The following is a 15,675-nucleotide window of genomic DNA, read 5'->3' as shown; positions in this document are numbered from 1 at the left end:
TACAATTTTTGGTCAATTTCAATTAAATTTTGGCTCCTAATTGATTATTTAATTTTGAATGTTTCAGTATTCTGCCTATATTTAAAAAGCATATTGATTTTACGTTGATCAACATTTTTTATACGTAGCATCTCTTGAAGTATCCGCTTCCCTCACTACTTCCAACAGAATTTTTGTTATTTCACTATATGCTAACAGATTGTTCTTAGACCTATTAAAGTATGTCCTAGTATATAAAGTAGTAAGGTATTTTATCTGTAGCTTAAGCTAGATACTAAACTGGTTGAGTTCTCCACTTTATGGTAGCTTCCCATAATTTATGCAGGGATTTAGGCTCATTTTTTTTGTTATTTAACTCTTGTGATGGTTTTACACTATATTGTCTGCTCTTCCCTACCCTTTCAAATACAGACTCGGAGACCCTAGATGCTGTAGGGGCGCAGCTGCTAGTTAGTATATATAAAAGACTAGATGCTCTTTTGTTAATGGTATCTTACCTAAGAAATAGCATTCATGTGTATTACAAGCAGAAATACTCACTTGCATTACAGACAGACGTACAGACAATGTTAATTACAGAGTAGCTTTGCTACTAAAATGATGACAATGTTACAATAAAGTTTATTTATTTTAGGTTATCATGAACAATTATTTGTTATAGTTATTCATCGAACCTAGTAATAGTGTCTAACTTTTTATCTTTGTGACGTAACAAAAATCGAAGGATGACAGGGGAGGTGGGAAAGGAAACCCCTAAAAAAGAGATGGATTTTTGTTACGTCACAAAGATAAAAAGTTAGACACTATTACTAGGTTCTTATTCATCGCATCGTTATACAGACAGTTTCCCGCGGATAGTAAATGAAAAAATATAAGATAAATTCTAGTTCTGTTGGAACTGAGGGGCCAGAGGCTTAGGCCTTTTATTATATCATTCGTGGAAATTTTTCTGTAATATGATACGATACATGATATTTCAAAAGGGCTAAGAATCGAATATTAACCAGAGGTGGATTTTAAAAAAACTTTTTGGCTCTCTGCCTCATTGAAATTAGTGAGGCTCGCTGAAAAAAATTTGTGAAAAATCCTCCAAAATCGCTTTAAAATCTACAAAAATTAAACAAAATCTTATGTTAATAACCCTTTTATGATTTTATTTAGTTTTGTAGATTTTTTATGCGATTTTGGAGGATTTTTCCAAAAAAATTTTAGAGATCCTGACTAATTTTAGTGAGGCAGTGAGCCAAAAAGTTCTTTAAGAATCCACCTCAGCTTCGAAGCCATATTGGAATTGCAATTATTTATTTTATTAATTTTTATCACATTATACTTAAAATTTTGTATTAACAACTCAGTATCTCTATCATATAATTTCGTCCTATTTCAGATTTTACTAGCCTGTTCAGCTCACCCCTAAATAATTAATTTGTTTATTGTTTTTGATTAAAAAGCAAGTATTTTTAAACAAAAGTACATATTACAGGCAATAATTAATTTTGTCTGTCTGTCTGTCCTTCCGTCAATCAATCACTCCCTAACGCTAAGGGAGGTTTCTGTTATTTTCTGCCATATCATAAAATAACAAGGATGACAACATCCATAAAAGCGAATCTCTGAAACGGTAGGTCAAACGAACATTAACACTTGTAGAGTATCAGAACTGAATAAGCAAAAGACAAATATTTAATTTAAAACAAAATATCAAGTAAATTTGTTGCAAACCTGCTTAAATACAGGATATTATATTTTAAGGACTTGTAATATGTTGTCATAGGAATTAGTATTCAAAAAAGAGCTAACCGTTAATAACGGACGAACAGACGGACCTATTCTAATTATAGAAAAAGCTTCGTTTTTAGAAGGTATTGACAGTAGATTACTGTCAATTTTATATGAAAATAATAATAGTTATTTTTCGCATCGTATTATAAACGGCTGTCCGGTGCCGAAGGCACCGGCTATAAAAACTGGTTTTAATCTTATGATAGTACATTTTTATATTCGTAGAAAGCTGGATATAATACGATGCTAGACATAGTTTTTTCGTATGGATGAGAACCGGTTCCTATCCACCGGATTCGAATAAATACGAGAAAAATTTGTATAGATATGATGTTACTTATGTACATAATTGTCCTTGTTTTTAGCAATGACCTGCGTCTAGCAAGGCCTTTAGGTAGACAAATGCTAAAATTTCTGTGTACATAACGGAAACATCCTGAAAGGGTTTAATTATTAACTTATGGTCAGTTGAATTTGAGTTGCCGATTATGTAAAGTTTCCTCGGTGTTTCCTCATTCTATCTCAATATTTACTACTAGCTAAAAACTTCAAATTAAAAAAAATTAGGAAGTTGGAAGCTTTTATAGCTAGTAGTAAATATTGAGATGGGATAAGGAAACACCGAGGAAACTGTGTACACTAGATCTTTTCATGAAAATACACTTTTTCGAATTTTAGTCTTCTGCTAACCTTAAAAGTTACTTTAGGAGCCCAGAAATACATGTACAAAATTTCAGCTCTCTATCTCTACTGGCGACCTAGCGCCAGGCATGTAAATTTTCAACAGATAACGGTAGCACGGCGGTTTTAACAATATCTCAGCAATGTGCAGGTTTTAAGCTCTTCTGCATATTTCAATTTAAACACATAAGGACAAAGGTATATTATCCCAAAAATCTTTTGTCAAAGTCTACTCTACACCTAGCGCCAGTCAGTTTTCTAAAATCATGCATTTTATACCTGTGAAAATAGAAATCGCCAGCGCTAGGTGTAGAGTAGACCCTGACAAAAGATTTTTGGGATATTATATCTTTGGCCTTATGTGTTTAAATTAAAATATGCAGAACACCTAAATTCATCTTCCAAGCCATTCTCCAAGCATTTTAATTTTTTTTATGAAATAACGGTATTTCAAAACTGCCCTTTGAAAAGGCCTAAAAAATATCTTTTTTTGTCACTTTTTTCACTGCTTATAGTTACAACTTGTTAAGATATTATGCTCAGTTAAAAAAAATTGGCGCCTCCAGCACCAAAACCGGAAAAAATGGCAGTTAAACTTCTGTGCCCCTACTTGCCCCCCTCTTCGGCCAACAGTAGTTATCTCAAGAAGTAAAAGAGATATCACACAGAAAGAAAACTTTTTAAATAAAACTGAACTAAGTAACCATTACAGATTTCATTTTGGGACTTTCCTTCCAGGGGCTTGTTGAGCAAAAGACCCCCCAAAATACTAAAAAATATAAGTTCTGAGCTTATTTTTAAAGATATCAACCTGATTTTTTTTTGAAAACTTTGTTAACATAATGGAACTCAGTAACATTTACAGATTTCATTTTGGGACTTTCCTTCTAGGGGCTTCTTTGGCAAAAGACCTCCAAAAACTAAAAATATGAGTTCTGGACTTATTATTAAAGATATCAACCTAATTATTTTTGAGAAAACTTTTTTCACATAACTAAACTCAGCAACCTATACAGATTTAATTTTTGGGACTTTCCTTCCAGGAGCTAGTGGATCAAAAGACCCCCAAAAACACAAAAAATATGAGTATCAACCTGATTTTTTTAAAGAAAACTTTTTTAATAAAACTGAACTCAGTAATGTTTTCACATTTCAATTTGAGACTTTGCTTTGAGGGGCTTGTGGAGCAAAAGAACCCCAAAAACACAAAAAAAATATGAGTTCTGAGCTGATATATAAAGATATCAACCTGATTTTTTTAAAGAAAACTTTTTTAACATAACCAAACTCAGTAATGTTTACAGATTTCATTTTAGGACTTTCCTTCTAGAGGCTAGTTGGGCAAAAGACCCCCCAAAACTAAAAATATGAGTTCTGAGCTTATTTTTAATAATATAAACCTCATTTTTTTGTTGAAAACTTTGTTAACATAACCAACCTCAGTAACCATTACAGATTTAATTTTGGGACTTTCCTTCTAGGGGCTTGTGGAGTAAAAGACTTCTTTAACACTTTTATTCCTTCTGGGGCAGGTGGGACAAAAGACCCTAAAAACAAACAAAATATGAGTTTTGAGCTTATTTTTAGAGATATTGAGCTAGTTTTTTATGAAAACTTTTTGAAAATAACTGTACTAAGTACCGATTACATATTTAATTTTGGGACTTTCCTTCTAGGGACTTGTGGAGCAAAAGACCCTCCAAAACACTAAAATATGGGGGTCTTTTGCTTCACAACAATCTGTAAACATTACTGAGTTTGGTTATATTAAAAAAGTTTTCTTTAAAAAAATCAGGTTGATATTTTTAAATATAAGCTCAGAACTCATATTTTTGTGTCTTGGGGGTTCTTTTGCTCCACAAGTTCCTCAAAGAAAAGTCCAAATGAAATGTGTAATGGTTACTTAGTTCAGTTTTATTTAAAAAGTTTTCTTTACAAAAATCAGGTTGATATCTTTTAAAAAAGCTCAGAACTCATTTTTTTGTGTTTTGTGGTGTCTTTAGCTCAACTAGCCCCTAGAAGGAAAGTTCCAAAATGAAATCTGTATAGGTTACTGAGTTTGGTTATGTAAAAAAAGTTTTCTAAAAAAAATTAGGTTGATATCTTTAAAAATAAGTCCAGAACTCATATTTTTTGTTTTTGGGGGTCTTTTGCCCAACTAGCCCCTAGTAGGAAAATCCTAAAACGAAATCAGTAAACATTACTGAGTTTGGTTATGTTAAAAAAGTTTTCTTTAAAAAAAATAAGGTTGATATCTTTAAATATCAGCTCAGAACTCATATTTTTTGTATTTTTGGGGGTCTTTTGCTCCACAAGCCCATCAAAGTAAAGTCCCAAAATGAAATGTGTAAATATTACTGATTTCAGTTTTATTTAAAAAGTTTTATATAAAAAAATCAGGTTGATATCTTTAAAAATAAGCTCAGAACTCATACTTTTTGTGTTTTTGGGGGTCTTTTGCTCCACTAACACCTAGAAGGAAAGTCCCAAAATGAAATCTGTATAAGTTACTGAGTTTGGTTATGTAAAAAAAGTTTTCTAAAAAAAAATTAGGTTGATATCTTTAAAAATAAGTCCAGAACTCATATTTTTAGTTTTTGGGGGTCTTTTGCCAAACAAGCCCCTAGAGGGAAAGTGCCAAAATGAAATCTGTAAATGTTACTGAGTTCCATTATATTAACAAAGTTTTCAAAAAAAATTAGGTTGATATCTTTAAGATAAGCTCAGAACTCATATTTTTAGTGTTTTGGGGGTCTTTTGCTCCACAAGCCCATCAAAGCAAAGTCCCAAAATGAAATGTGTAAATATTACTGAGTTCAGTTTTATTTAAAAAGTTTTCTATAAAAAAATCAGGTTGATATCTTTAAAAATAAGCTTATAACTCATATTTTTTGTGTTTTGGGGGGTCTTTTGCTCCACTAGCACCTGGAAGGAAAGTCCCAAAATGAAATCTGTATAGGTTGCTGAATTTGGTTATGTGAAAAAAGTTTTCTAAAAAAAAATTAGGTGGTTATCTTTAAAAATAAGTCCAGAACTCATATTTTTAGTTTTTGGGGGTCTTTTGCCAAAGAAGCCCCTAGAAGGAAAGTCCCAAAATGAAATCTGTAAATGTTACTGAGTTCCATTATGTTAACAAAGTTTTCAAAAAAAAAAACAGGTTGATATCTTTAAAAAAAAGCTCAGAACTCATATTTTTAGTGTTTTGGGGGGTCTTTTGCTCCACAAGCCCCTAGAAGGAAAGTCCCAAAATGAAATCTGTAATGGTTACTTAGTTCAGTTTTATTTAAAAAGTCATCTTTCTGTGTGATATCTCTTTTAATTCTTGAGATAACTACTGATGGCCGATGAGGGGGGCAAGTAGGGGCACAGAAGTTTAACTGCCAGTTTTTGCCGGTTTTGATGCTGGAGGCGCCAATTTTTTTTTAACTGAGCATAATATCTTAATAAGTTGTAACTATAAGCAGTGAAAAAAGTGACAAAAAAAGATATTTTTTAGGCCCTTTCAAAGGGCAGTTTTGAAATCCCGTTATTTCATAAAAAAAATTAAAATGCTAAGAGAATGGCTTGGAAGATGAATTTAGGTGTTCTGCATATTTTAATTTAAACACATAAGGCCAAAGATATAATATCCCAAAAATCTTTTGTCATGGTCTACTCTACACCTAGCGCTGGCGATTTCTATTTTCACAGGTATAAAATGCATGATTTTAGAAAACTGACTGGCGCTAGGTGTAGAGTAGACCTTGACAAAAGATTTTTGGGATAATATACCTTTGTCCTTATGTGTTTAAATTGAAATATGCAGAAGAGCTTAAAACCTGCACATTGCTGAGATATTGTTAAAACCGCCGTGCTACCGTTATCTGTTGAAATTTTACATGCCTGGCGCTAGGTCGCCAGTAGAGATAGAGAGCTGAAATTTTGCACATGTATTTCTGGGCTCCTAAAGTAACTTTTTAGGTTAGCAGAAGACTAATATTCGAAAAAGTGTATTTTCATGAAAAGATCTAGTGTACACAATCGGCAACTCAAATTCAGCTGACCTTACTTATGAAATAATTCCCAGAGAGAGAGAGAACAATGGGCTGTATATTGCACTAGTCCTCAAAGTTGGCTTAACAACGGTGGGGACTTTAGTGAATTTTGATTGGTTGGCTCATTAAGCTGAGTGTTCAAACGTTTTAACCACTAATTTTAATCTAAAAAACAGGAAATTGCAGTCTACGTATTTAATAGCAGCTCAGAAACCATTTTCCATTTTCCCCATTGCGTTATATATTGACAGACAGACAAACAATGTATATTTTAAAATAGCTGCACTACTTGATGGGCAAGATTGAAATCATACACTAATATAAAAAGTTCTTAAACTAAAATTTCGTGGAAATACTCTGTTGAAAATTTTCAATTTTTTTTATAATCAAGCCCCTTTTCAATTTTGAGTGTTCTTTTAACCTTTTACGAGAACTCCTAAAATGTCACGTGTGACGTCATAACAATCCATCTCTTTTTTGGGGGTTTCCTTTCCCACTTCTCCTCTCATCCTTCCTTTTTAGACGCATTTTTTTTGATGTCACATGTGACATTATAGGTTTTTCCCTTTCACCAATGTATGCCTCACCTGTTCTGCAACAAGATTCCACTGTACAACGCATAGAAGCATCACTCACACCGATCCATTCCTTCAATACAAGTTTAAGATCTTGTAAACGGTATTAAGTCCGCCCACAGATTATGACGTCAAACGATAGAATAGTCAATGAGTGGCCAGTATACACTGTAATTGACCAATGGTAAAATTTATGCTGGCCTCTCATTGGTTATTTTATCGTATGACGTCATGATCTGTGGAGGGACTTTAATCATCTTCGTATTAAAGTATTGTCCCTTGCGATGCCCCCATAAAATCTATATTGCTATAAGCAAAGCCACTCTCTAAGTAAACAAAATTTGTCAAAGATTGCTGGAGACCTGGAGGATCAGGACCTTCAGGAACATACCTAGTACCTAAGATTGACTTCAACACCTTTATTTTTTATTAAGATGTACTGCTATGGGATATTTTAGTATTTTGGTAAAATAAAAATGCTTTGTTTCAGTCAAACACTAATTTTGCGTTTACCTGGTATCGCTGGTATCCTGTGCTTGCTAGGATGAAAATATTCAAAGGTTGGGGGAGGGGGGGGGGGGGCAATTCAAAAACAAATTTTAAAGGTTAAACAAAGAAATATAATTCTTACCTGAAAAATAAGAAACAAACAAAATAAAAGAACAGTCAATTTCATTTTATTTCTGAAAAAAACATACTTTTCCTGCTAATTTTCAATTTGAAAACAAATATCTTAGCAGTCCTGCGGGGGCTTTAACACTTTTAAGCCCTTCTAACCCTTTCCTAACTTAAATAAAGCATAAAAATAACTTTTTTTAAAAGGATTGTTTCGGGTCCATATAACATGTCGAAAAAAAACTTAAAAAGACGGACAATTTGAATCATAGAGTAAATGCAGTATTAAAAGATTAACAAAGTTATTAAAAATTAAATAAAAATAAACTCATAGCACATGTGTTTTTAAACAAGAATGACAACATCCATAAAAACAAAGCTCACTTAATCAGACAGATAAATAATCATTGTCAGGCATAAAGTAACATCACGTTAGATTTTTAACGATATTTTAAAAAATCTTTGAAAACTATCTCTACATTTTTAAATTTTTAAAGTACTTAATGCAAAAATTCCAGTGCCAACTTTGAAATAAATATGATTATTTTAACATGCCTTAATTATTAAAAATAGCTATCCAATACAGAGGACGGACCGACGGACCATAACTAAAGTTAAACTTAACCTTTAACAATATGTAAGCAGTTCAAAAGTTGAAAATGTACTGACTAAATTTCTTTTTTTCTTTGGCAATTTAAGAACTTAGTAACTACGCTATTCTAAAATAAGATTGACCGTCTTTACAGAAGTAAACTTAAAATTCTTAATATCAATATTTATGAAGTATTAATATGTATGTTTGTGTTTTTGTCCTCTATTGCCTCTCAAAAGCCTGAAGATGTTAGTGAAATTTGACACAACTCATAAATAAAATTGATGGGGGTGTAAGGGTTGTGAGCTTTAGGGGGGGTGTAGTAAATATAACAAGAAATGTGTAATTCTATGGGCAGGGTGGTATTTATATGTGATTACACCCCTCCTCTGCAAGCCTCTGGTAAAACCATTTTAAAAATAGAGAATATATATCTATAATACAAAGTAGCTTGATGTCTGTCCGTCCCTTAAGATCTTGGTAACCACTGAACCGATCGGATTCTACTCTTCTGGGAATATATCTACTGGTCCCGTGGTGGTTTTAGGCTATTTTCCCAAAAACAAAAAAAATCACCCCCATTTTTTTTTGCCGAAGATTTCCTTGGTCCTTTTGTAGGGGCGAAGCCGCTAGTCTATCTTTAATTCACCATGGGTGTCCATCAACCCAAAACTTTCAATCGGTGATTCAAGGGGCAGTTTCTCTTGGGGGAACGGTGGTACCCTCCCCCAAATAGTTATAACCCTTCCCAGGACCTGTGAAAAGCTACATATTAAAGGAGAACCATAATCTACATATGAGATTTGATTTCGTTCTCTTACCATCTGGTTTTCTTGATATTTTAATATAACTTTTTTTTATTTCTATGATTTTTTATTTGCTACGGATGTTGTTAATCTTGTATTTTTTATTTAAAGGGAAATCTACTGATCTTTGACTGTTACATGTCATTTTTACTTAATCCTATTGCGCGGGACTGGATTTGGGGGGGGGGGGGGATAAAACACCACCTCCTAACGTTTTTTTTGCATCTCATTTTAATTTTGTGAAAAAGCTAGAGTTTCAAATGGCTCAAATAGGCAACTTTTCGTGAATTTTTTTTGGTCCATTAATCCTGGCGGCATCAGAAGCCATTCAAAATCCAGGTATATTTTGAAGGTGCCTAAAAATACTAAATCAGATTCTTTATGCCTCTTTTTCTCCACACATAAAATAACATTGAGAATTTAAAAAATCCGTTTTTTACCCTTAGGTAGGCCATATCTAGGACATATGAATACTGGATCCAGCAATACCTTTACCTATAGATAACGTTGCTTCTTCCCCTCCTAATTATTTTAAGCACCCCCCCCCCCCTCACCTTTGACTATGATTATAAATAAGAATTCACATATGCGTTTAAAAATTTGTTCACTTTAAACTTCTATGCATAAACATAGCAGTGGCGTGCACAGGGTTTTGACACACTGGAAAACCTTTACATTCAGCCAAAATCTACTGGGGTGTAGTACAGACAATAATAGGAGATTAACTCTGGATACACCCCCCTAAAGTCCACCCCCCCCCCCCACATCGTTTACAATAACATAATCAAAAGACCAAAGCATCTCTATTCTCTTATTACCTCAAGAAGCGCGGTAATTTTTTTCTTCAAACTAACCGAAAATTTCCAAGGGGGGGGGGTATAGAGGGTTGGACTTCTATAAAGGTGGATGCACCCCCCTCCTGCACGCATCTGTCTGGAACATATCTTGTTTACTACAAATGTTTAGTGCAAATTGAATTTCTATTTCTATTTATAGCTAGACAAAAACAACAAGTCAGACATATTTAGATATTAACAAGGATGATAACGTTTAATAGTAGCAAAGCACAAAATATTAAAAGATATCACAAAAGATTGCAGGGTAGCTTACAAACATATGGACGATTAAACATTTCGAATTATATAAAAAATATAATGGCTTACTTTTGAAAATAGTCATATTATGTTTAAATTATTGGTTAATAAAAATAAAAAGTAAAAAAATTGTTTACGGGGGAGAATTTTTTTGAGGGAGGGAAGGGGGTATTCCACCCTCCAAGAAAATAGCTTAAAACCATCAAAGGACCAGTAGGTATATTCCCTGAAGAATGAGGTTACAGAGATCTTAAGCTTAAGAGAGACAGACATACATCGTTCTACTTTGTATTATAGATTGCCTTATCAGAAAGAATTTATTCAGTAGACTTTCAACTTGAAATCCAATTTCCTCTCCCTCCCTGGTTTCATATTCTGGTGGAGGATAGTTTAGGATGAGATTAAACTGTTTTTAACCTATTTTTAAAACGTATATCAAAAATATACTATGACACCAGTAGAATTAAACTGCAGAGCCTAAATTTGAATTAAGTCCCGAATAAACTTTTTTGAGGGGATTTAAAAATTAATTTTACTGTTGCTGTGGTCTTTTTTGATCAGAGCAAAAGGTCTTTTTTTATTTGGGTAAAATTCGTAGCTTTTAGAGTGTTTTGCTTCATATATATAGTATTCTGGTATAGAGTAAAATTAGGCCTTTTGATTTCATCTAAATTAATTCATTAAAAACTTAATTCTTTACAATATATCAATGAATTAACTTTATCGTGCTTGTTTTCCATCACTTATTTAAAACACAAAAAAATTGGCTGTAAAGGGTTAAATAGTGAAAGATGACAACAAACGTTTGCGCAATACAACAAATTTTTTTTTGTCACATATACAAATATGATAAATTATAAGATTATTCAATCTTATTTTTTTAAATATTTTTAAAAAGCATGTATCTTTTATGTGTATAGTTTTCATTCTTTTCATTTTAATTAAATAAAAATTATTTAACTACATTGGAATTAAGTCACTTTGTGAAAACACTCTTTTTTGAATTGAAAAAAACTGAAATGAAACAAGACTTTTAATTGGTTCAGACTGCAGAATAATATGTTTTATTTTAATGTTAAATTTCTTCTATATAAATTATTGTTTTAGAAAAAAATTATTTGCATCGTACAGAGTAGAGTTTTTATTATTGTATTGATATAATCTGATTCACATCAAATTGTTCTGTAAGAAACAATTTGACCCCAAACTAAAAAATGCTTTTGCTTCCATCAAAATGATCACAGCAACATATAAAATTGATTTTTAAATCCCCCCAAAAAAGTTTATTGGGGACTTAATTCAAATTTGGGCTCTGCAGTTTGATTCTACTGGTGTCATAGTATATTTTTGATACATGATAAAAAAAATAGGTTAAAAACAGTTTAAGTTGCATGCAGAGGATTTTAACGCAATATTAATTGCGTTCATTGACATGTGTTTTTTAATCCTTCTTTTTCTACATGTTATGATTTTATAAGATAATTTGGGTATAGTCCCTTTCGTGACAACGCCTCTTAATGGGGTTTTCGTCGTACCTTCACAGTAGCTTTTGCTTATTTTAGGTTATGTAATGTTATGTTAGGTGATTGCCCCGCCGGTTAGAGCTCCTAGCATGGGCTAGATACAGAAGAATATCTACTGTGAAAATACGACGAAATGCCACTTAATGTCACGAAAGGGACCATACCCGATTATTTTTAAAAATATAAAAACAATTTGTCAATATTTATTATACTTCTTCTTAGCAATAAAATAGCATCTGTGACTCAATAGATAAAATAGCAAAAATCCGGCCATATTATTGCTTTGAAAGTGTACAGTATACTTATATGCATCCAATGACCGTTTCCAGTAATGTTCCCCAAAATTAAAAAGGGGTTACAAAGCATTGTCTCAAAAAGATAGTCTTTGTAATATTTGGCTCTTTTATATAGCCATCTCTCATCTTTGTTTAAACTCAAAACTCTAGTAGTTGCATAGCTTTGTCCATACATGAAGTAGTAATCTTTTCATACTAAGTAGTAAGGTTTTCTGTTTGTTAGTTGAATTCTCTATAACTGTTCAACCTATTGATCTTTCCATTTAAGGAAAGCTTCCCTTAGGTTCCTAGATGGTTTGGGGCAATTTATTTTAACCTTTTTTTATTTTTCAATTTATAAGTAGGAAGATTTTCTTTAAACTAAATTTTTTTCTCCATTAACTTTTAATCTAATCCCTGAAACCCTGTGATAAAGGAGACAGCGAACCCAGCGGCAGTCAAGAAAGTGTCACATTTGAAAAGTTAATAAAACCGCCGACTGAAAACGAAAAGACAAAACCGCCGGAACACAGTGATCCCAAACAACGACGGCGGCGGCGAAAACGGTCAAAACGGCCCGAGTATAATTATGGTAATTATGACTATGATTATAACTATGATTATGACGCGGATTTTGATCAGGTCGGAGATGCTGACGATAGGATTGATATTGTCAATATGGAGGAATATGCTACTGATGATCTAGAGGACAAAGTGAGAAATACTCGGCAAACTGTTGTAATTGTGGGCGGCGGGGTCGGGGGGACTGTCAACAACCCAAACGCTGGTGGTAACAGTTTAACGCCGTCTAACGGCACACAGTGTAGAACAGTTACCCGTCGTCAGTGTGACAGACTGCCGCAAGGCGATTGTCGAGTTGTGCCGCGACAGATGTGCCAGCTGGAGCGCGGTGAATGCCAGACCAGGCCGCAAGAACAGTGTCGGCAGGTGCCGCGGCAAGAATGCACTTCTGTGCCGGAAACTTCATGCACCAACATACCGCGCCAAGAGTGCCGCACTGTGCCAAAACAATCCTGCAGTTTTGTGCCGCGCGAAGTGTGCCAAAGTTTGCCGCGGCAGGTGTGCAACACTGTGCCCCGCGAACGCTGCGAAACATTTCAGACGGAGCAGTGTCAGAATATTCCGCGGCTGGAGTGCATAGCGGTGCCGCGGACAGAGTGTCGGATTGAGCAAAGTGAGGATTGTCGGAATGTTCCCCGTCAGGAGTGTCAGACTAAGGAGAGGCGGGAGTGTAAACCTGTGGAGAGAAAAGGAAAATAACACTTTCTAATTTCTATAATTAAGGAGGATAGATTAAAGAAAATATCCAATGATGATCGAAATTACCCCTTCTCTAGAATTAAATTATTTAGGTATCAACCATTAATAGTCAAAATAATTACAAATAAGATAACGTGGTTATATAACTTAGAGTACCAATGAAACTAACAGGCCAATGTTAATGTTGGAATAAGAAAAAAAATTGGGGGTTGATTTGTCTTAAAAGAATGGAGGTACCCTCCCCTTAAATAGATATAAACCTACATAAGGTAAAGTGGGACCATATTTCTATAGGACACGCTGAACGTTTTGAAAATCATATAAAGCAATAAGAATTTTATGTCTGTAGCTTAAGATTTCGATAACTACTGAACCGATTGTGTTCTCCATTAAATAGAAGCTTTACTTGATGGTTTTAGGCAATTTAGTTTTAGATTTCAATGGTTTTTAGCTATATATCTACCCTTCCCTTTTTGAATACAAAGCCCTAGATGCTAGGTACGCAGCAGCTAGTATCTATAATACAAAGTAGAACGATGTCTGTCTGTCTATTTGTAGCGAAGGATCTTGCTAACCGCTAAACCGATCGGGTTCTCCTTTACAGGGTAGCTTCGCATAGGTCCCGGGAAGGTTTATAACTATTTTCATGGGGGTTGGGACAAAATTTTTTTAAAATATCCCCCCGCAAATTATTTTTCTTTTTAAAACTAAAATTAAAATAGTGGGGTCGACTAACCCCCCCCAAAAAAAAAAAAAAAAAATTCCCCCCCAAAAAAGTTTTCTTTGGAAATTCTTCTTTTAAATCTAAAATACGAAATATTAGATTGATAGGGGAGAAGCCGCAAGATAATTATAAAGTGTTAAATTTGCTCACAGAATGTCGAAATAACCCTCGGGTGGAGTGTCGAACTATCCCAGAATCTAAATGTATGGATGTACCAAGACAAGTCTGTAATCCTACATTCTCACAGAAGTGTAATCAGGTATCTATCTATCTATATGATTATCTATCTAACTATCTATCTAAATACCAGAATCTAAATGTATGGATGTACCCAGACAAGTCTGTAATCCTACATTCTCACAGAAGTGTAATCAGGTATCTATCTATCTATCTATCTATCTATATGATTATCTATCTATCTAAGTACCAGAATCTAAATGTATGGATGCACCCGGAAAAGTCTGTAATCCTACATTCTCACAGAAGTGTAATCAGGTATCTATCTGTATATCTATCTATCTATATGATTATCTATCTATCTATATATCTAAGTACCAGAATCTAAATGTATGGATGTACCTAGACAAGTCTGTAATCCTACATTCTCACAGAAGTGTAATCAGGTATCTAGCTATCTATATGATTATCTATCTAACTATCTATCTAAGTACCAGAATCTAAATGTATGGATGTACCCAGACAAGTCTGTAATCCTACATTCTCACAGAAGTGTAATCAGGTATCTAGCTATCTATATGATTATCTATCTAACTATCTATCTAAGTACCAGAATCTAAATGTATGGATGTACCTAGACAAGTCTGTAATCCTACATTCTCACAGAAGTGTAATCAGGTATCTATCTATCTATCTATCTATCCATATGATTATCTATCTATCTATCTATCTAAGTACCAGAATCTAAATGTATGGATGTACCTAGACAAGTCTGTAATCCTACATTCTCACAGAAGTGTAATCAGGTATCTATCTATCTATCTATCTATCTATATGATTATCTATCTATCTAAGTACCAGAATCTAAATGTATGGATGCACCCGGAAAAGTCTGTAATCCTACATTCTCACAGAAGTGTAATCAGGTATCTATCTATCTATCTATCTATCTATATGATTATCTATCTATCTATATATCTAAGTACCAGAATCTAAATGTATGGATGTACCCAGACAAGTCTGTAATCCTACATTCTCACAGAAGTGTAATCAGGTATCTAGCTATCTATCTATCCATATGATTATCTATCTATCTATCTATCTAAGTACCAGAATCTAAATGTATGGATGTACCTAGACAAGTCTGTAATCCTACATTCTCACAGAAGTGTAATCAGGTATCTATCTATCTATATGATTATCTATCTAACTATCTATCTAAGTACCAGAATCTAAATGTATGGATGTACCAAGAAAAGTCTGTAATCCTACATTCTCACAGAAGTGTAATCAGGTATCTATCTATCTATATGATTATCTATCTATCTATATATCTAAGTACCAGAATCTAAATGTATGGATGTACCAAGACAAGTCTATAATCCTACATTCTCACAAAAGTGTAATCAGGTATCTATCTATCTATATGATTATCTATCTAACTATCTATCTAAGTACCAGAATCTAAATGTATGGATGTACCCAGACAAGTCTGTAATCCTACATTCTCACAGAA

At 33.5% G+C, this 15,675-nt stretch overlaps 1 protein-coding gene and 1 long non-coding RNA gene across 2 annotated transcripts in view; one reads left to right on the top strand and one right to left on the bottom strand.

Annotated features, from left to right (window-relative positions):
* Positions 1 to 15,675, top strand: part of LOC145322981 (uncharacterized) — a 57,946-nt gene that overhangs the window by 40,895 nt on the left and 1,376 nt on the right. The window contains exons 18-19 of the mRNA XM_080165368.1: positions 12,414 to 13,250; positions 14,135 to 14,241. Coding sequence (XP_080021494.1) covers positions 12,414 to 13,250; positions 14,135 to 14,241 — 944 coding nt within the window. The remainder of the gene's footprint in view (positions 1 to 12,413; positions 13,251 to 14,134; positions 14,242 to 15,675) is intronic.
* Positions 608 to 7,906, bottom strand: LOC145321927 (uncharacterized). Its single transcript, XR_013880457.1, has 4 exons — positions 7,704 to 7,906; positions 7,085 to 7,145; positions 2,155 to 2,218; positions 608 to 1,413 (listed from the first exon to the last, which is right to left on the bottom strand). It is a non-coding gene; the product is annotated as an uncharacterized LOC145321927 (long non-coding RNA).

This window comes from Acartia tonsa, chromosome 6 (assembly GCF_053477335.1).
Source record: "Acartia tonsa isolate MP-2025a chromosome 6, ASM5347733v1, whole genome shotgun sequence".
In the NCBI taxonomy this organism is placed as follows: Eukaryota; Metazoa; Arthropoda; class Copepoda; order Calanoida; family Acartiidae; genus Acartia; species Acartia tonsa.
The sequence above is the reverse complement of the archived record's forward strand: the minus strand, read 5'-3'. Positions and strand labels throughout refer to the sequence as shown.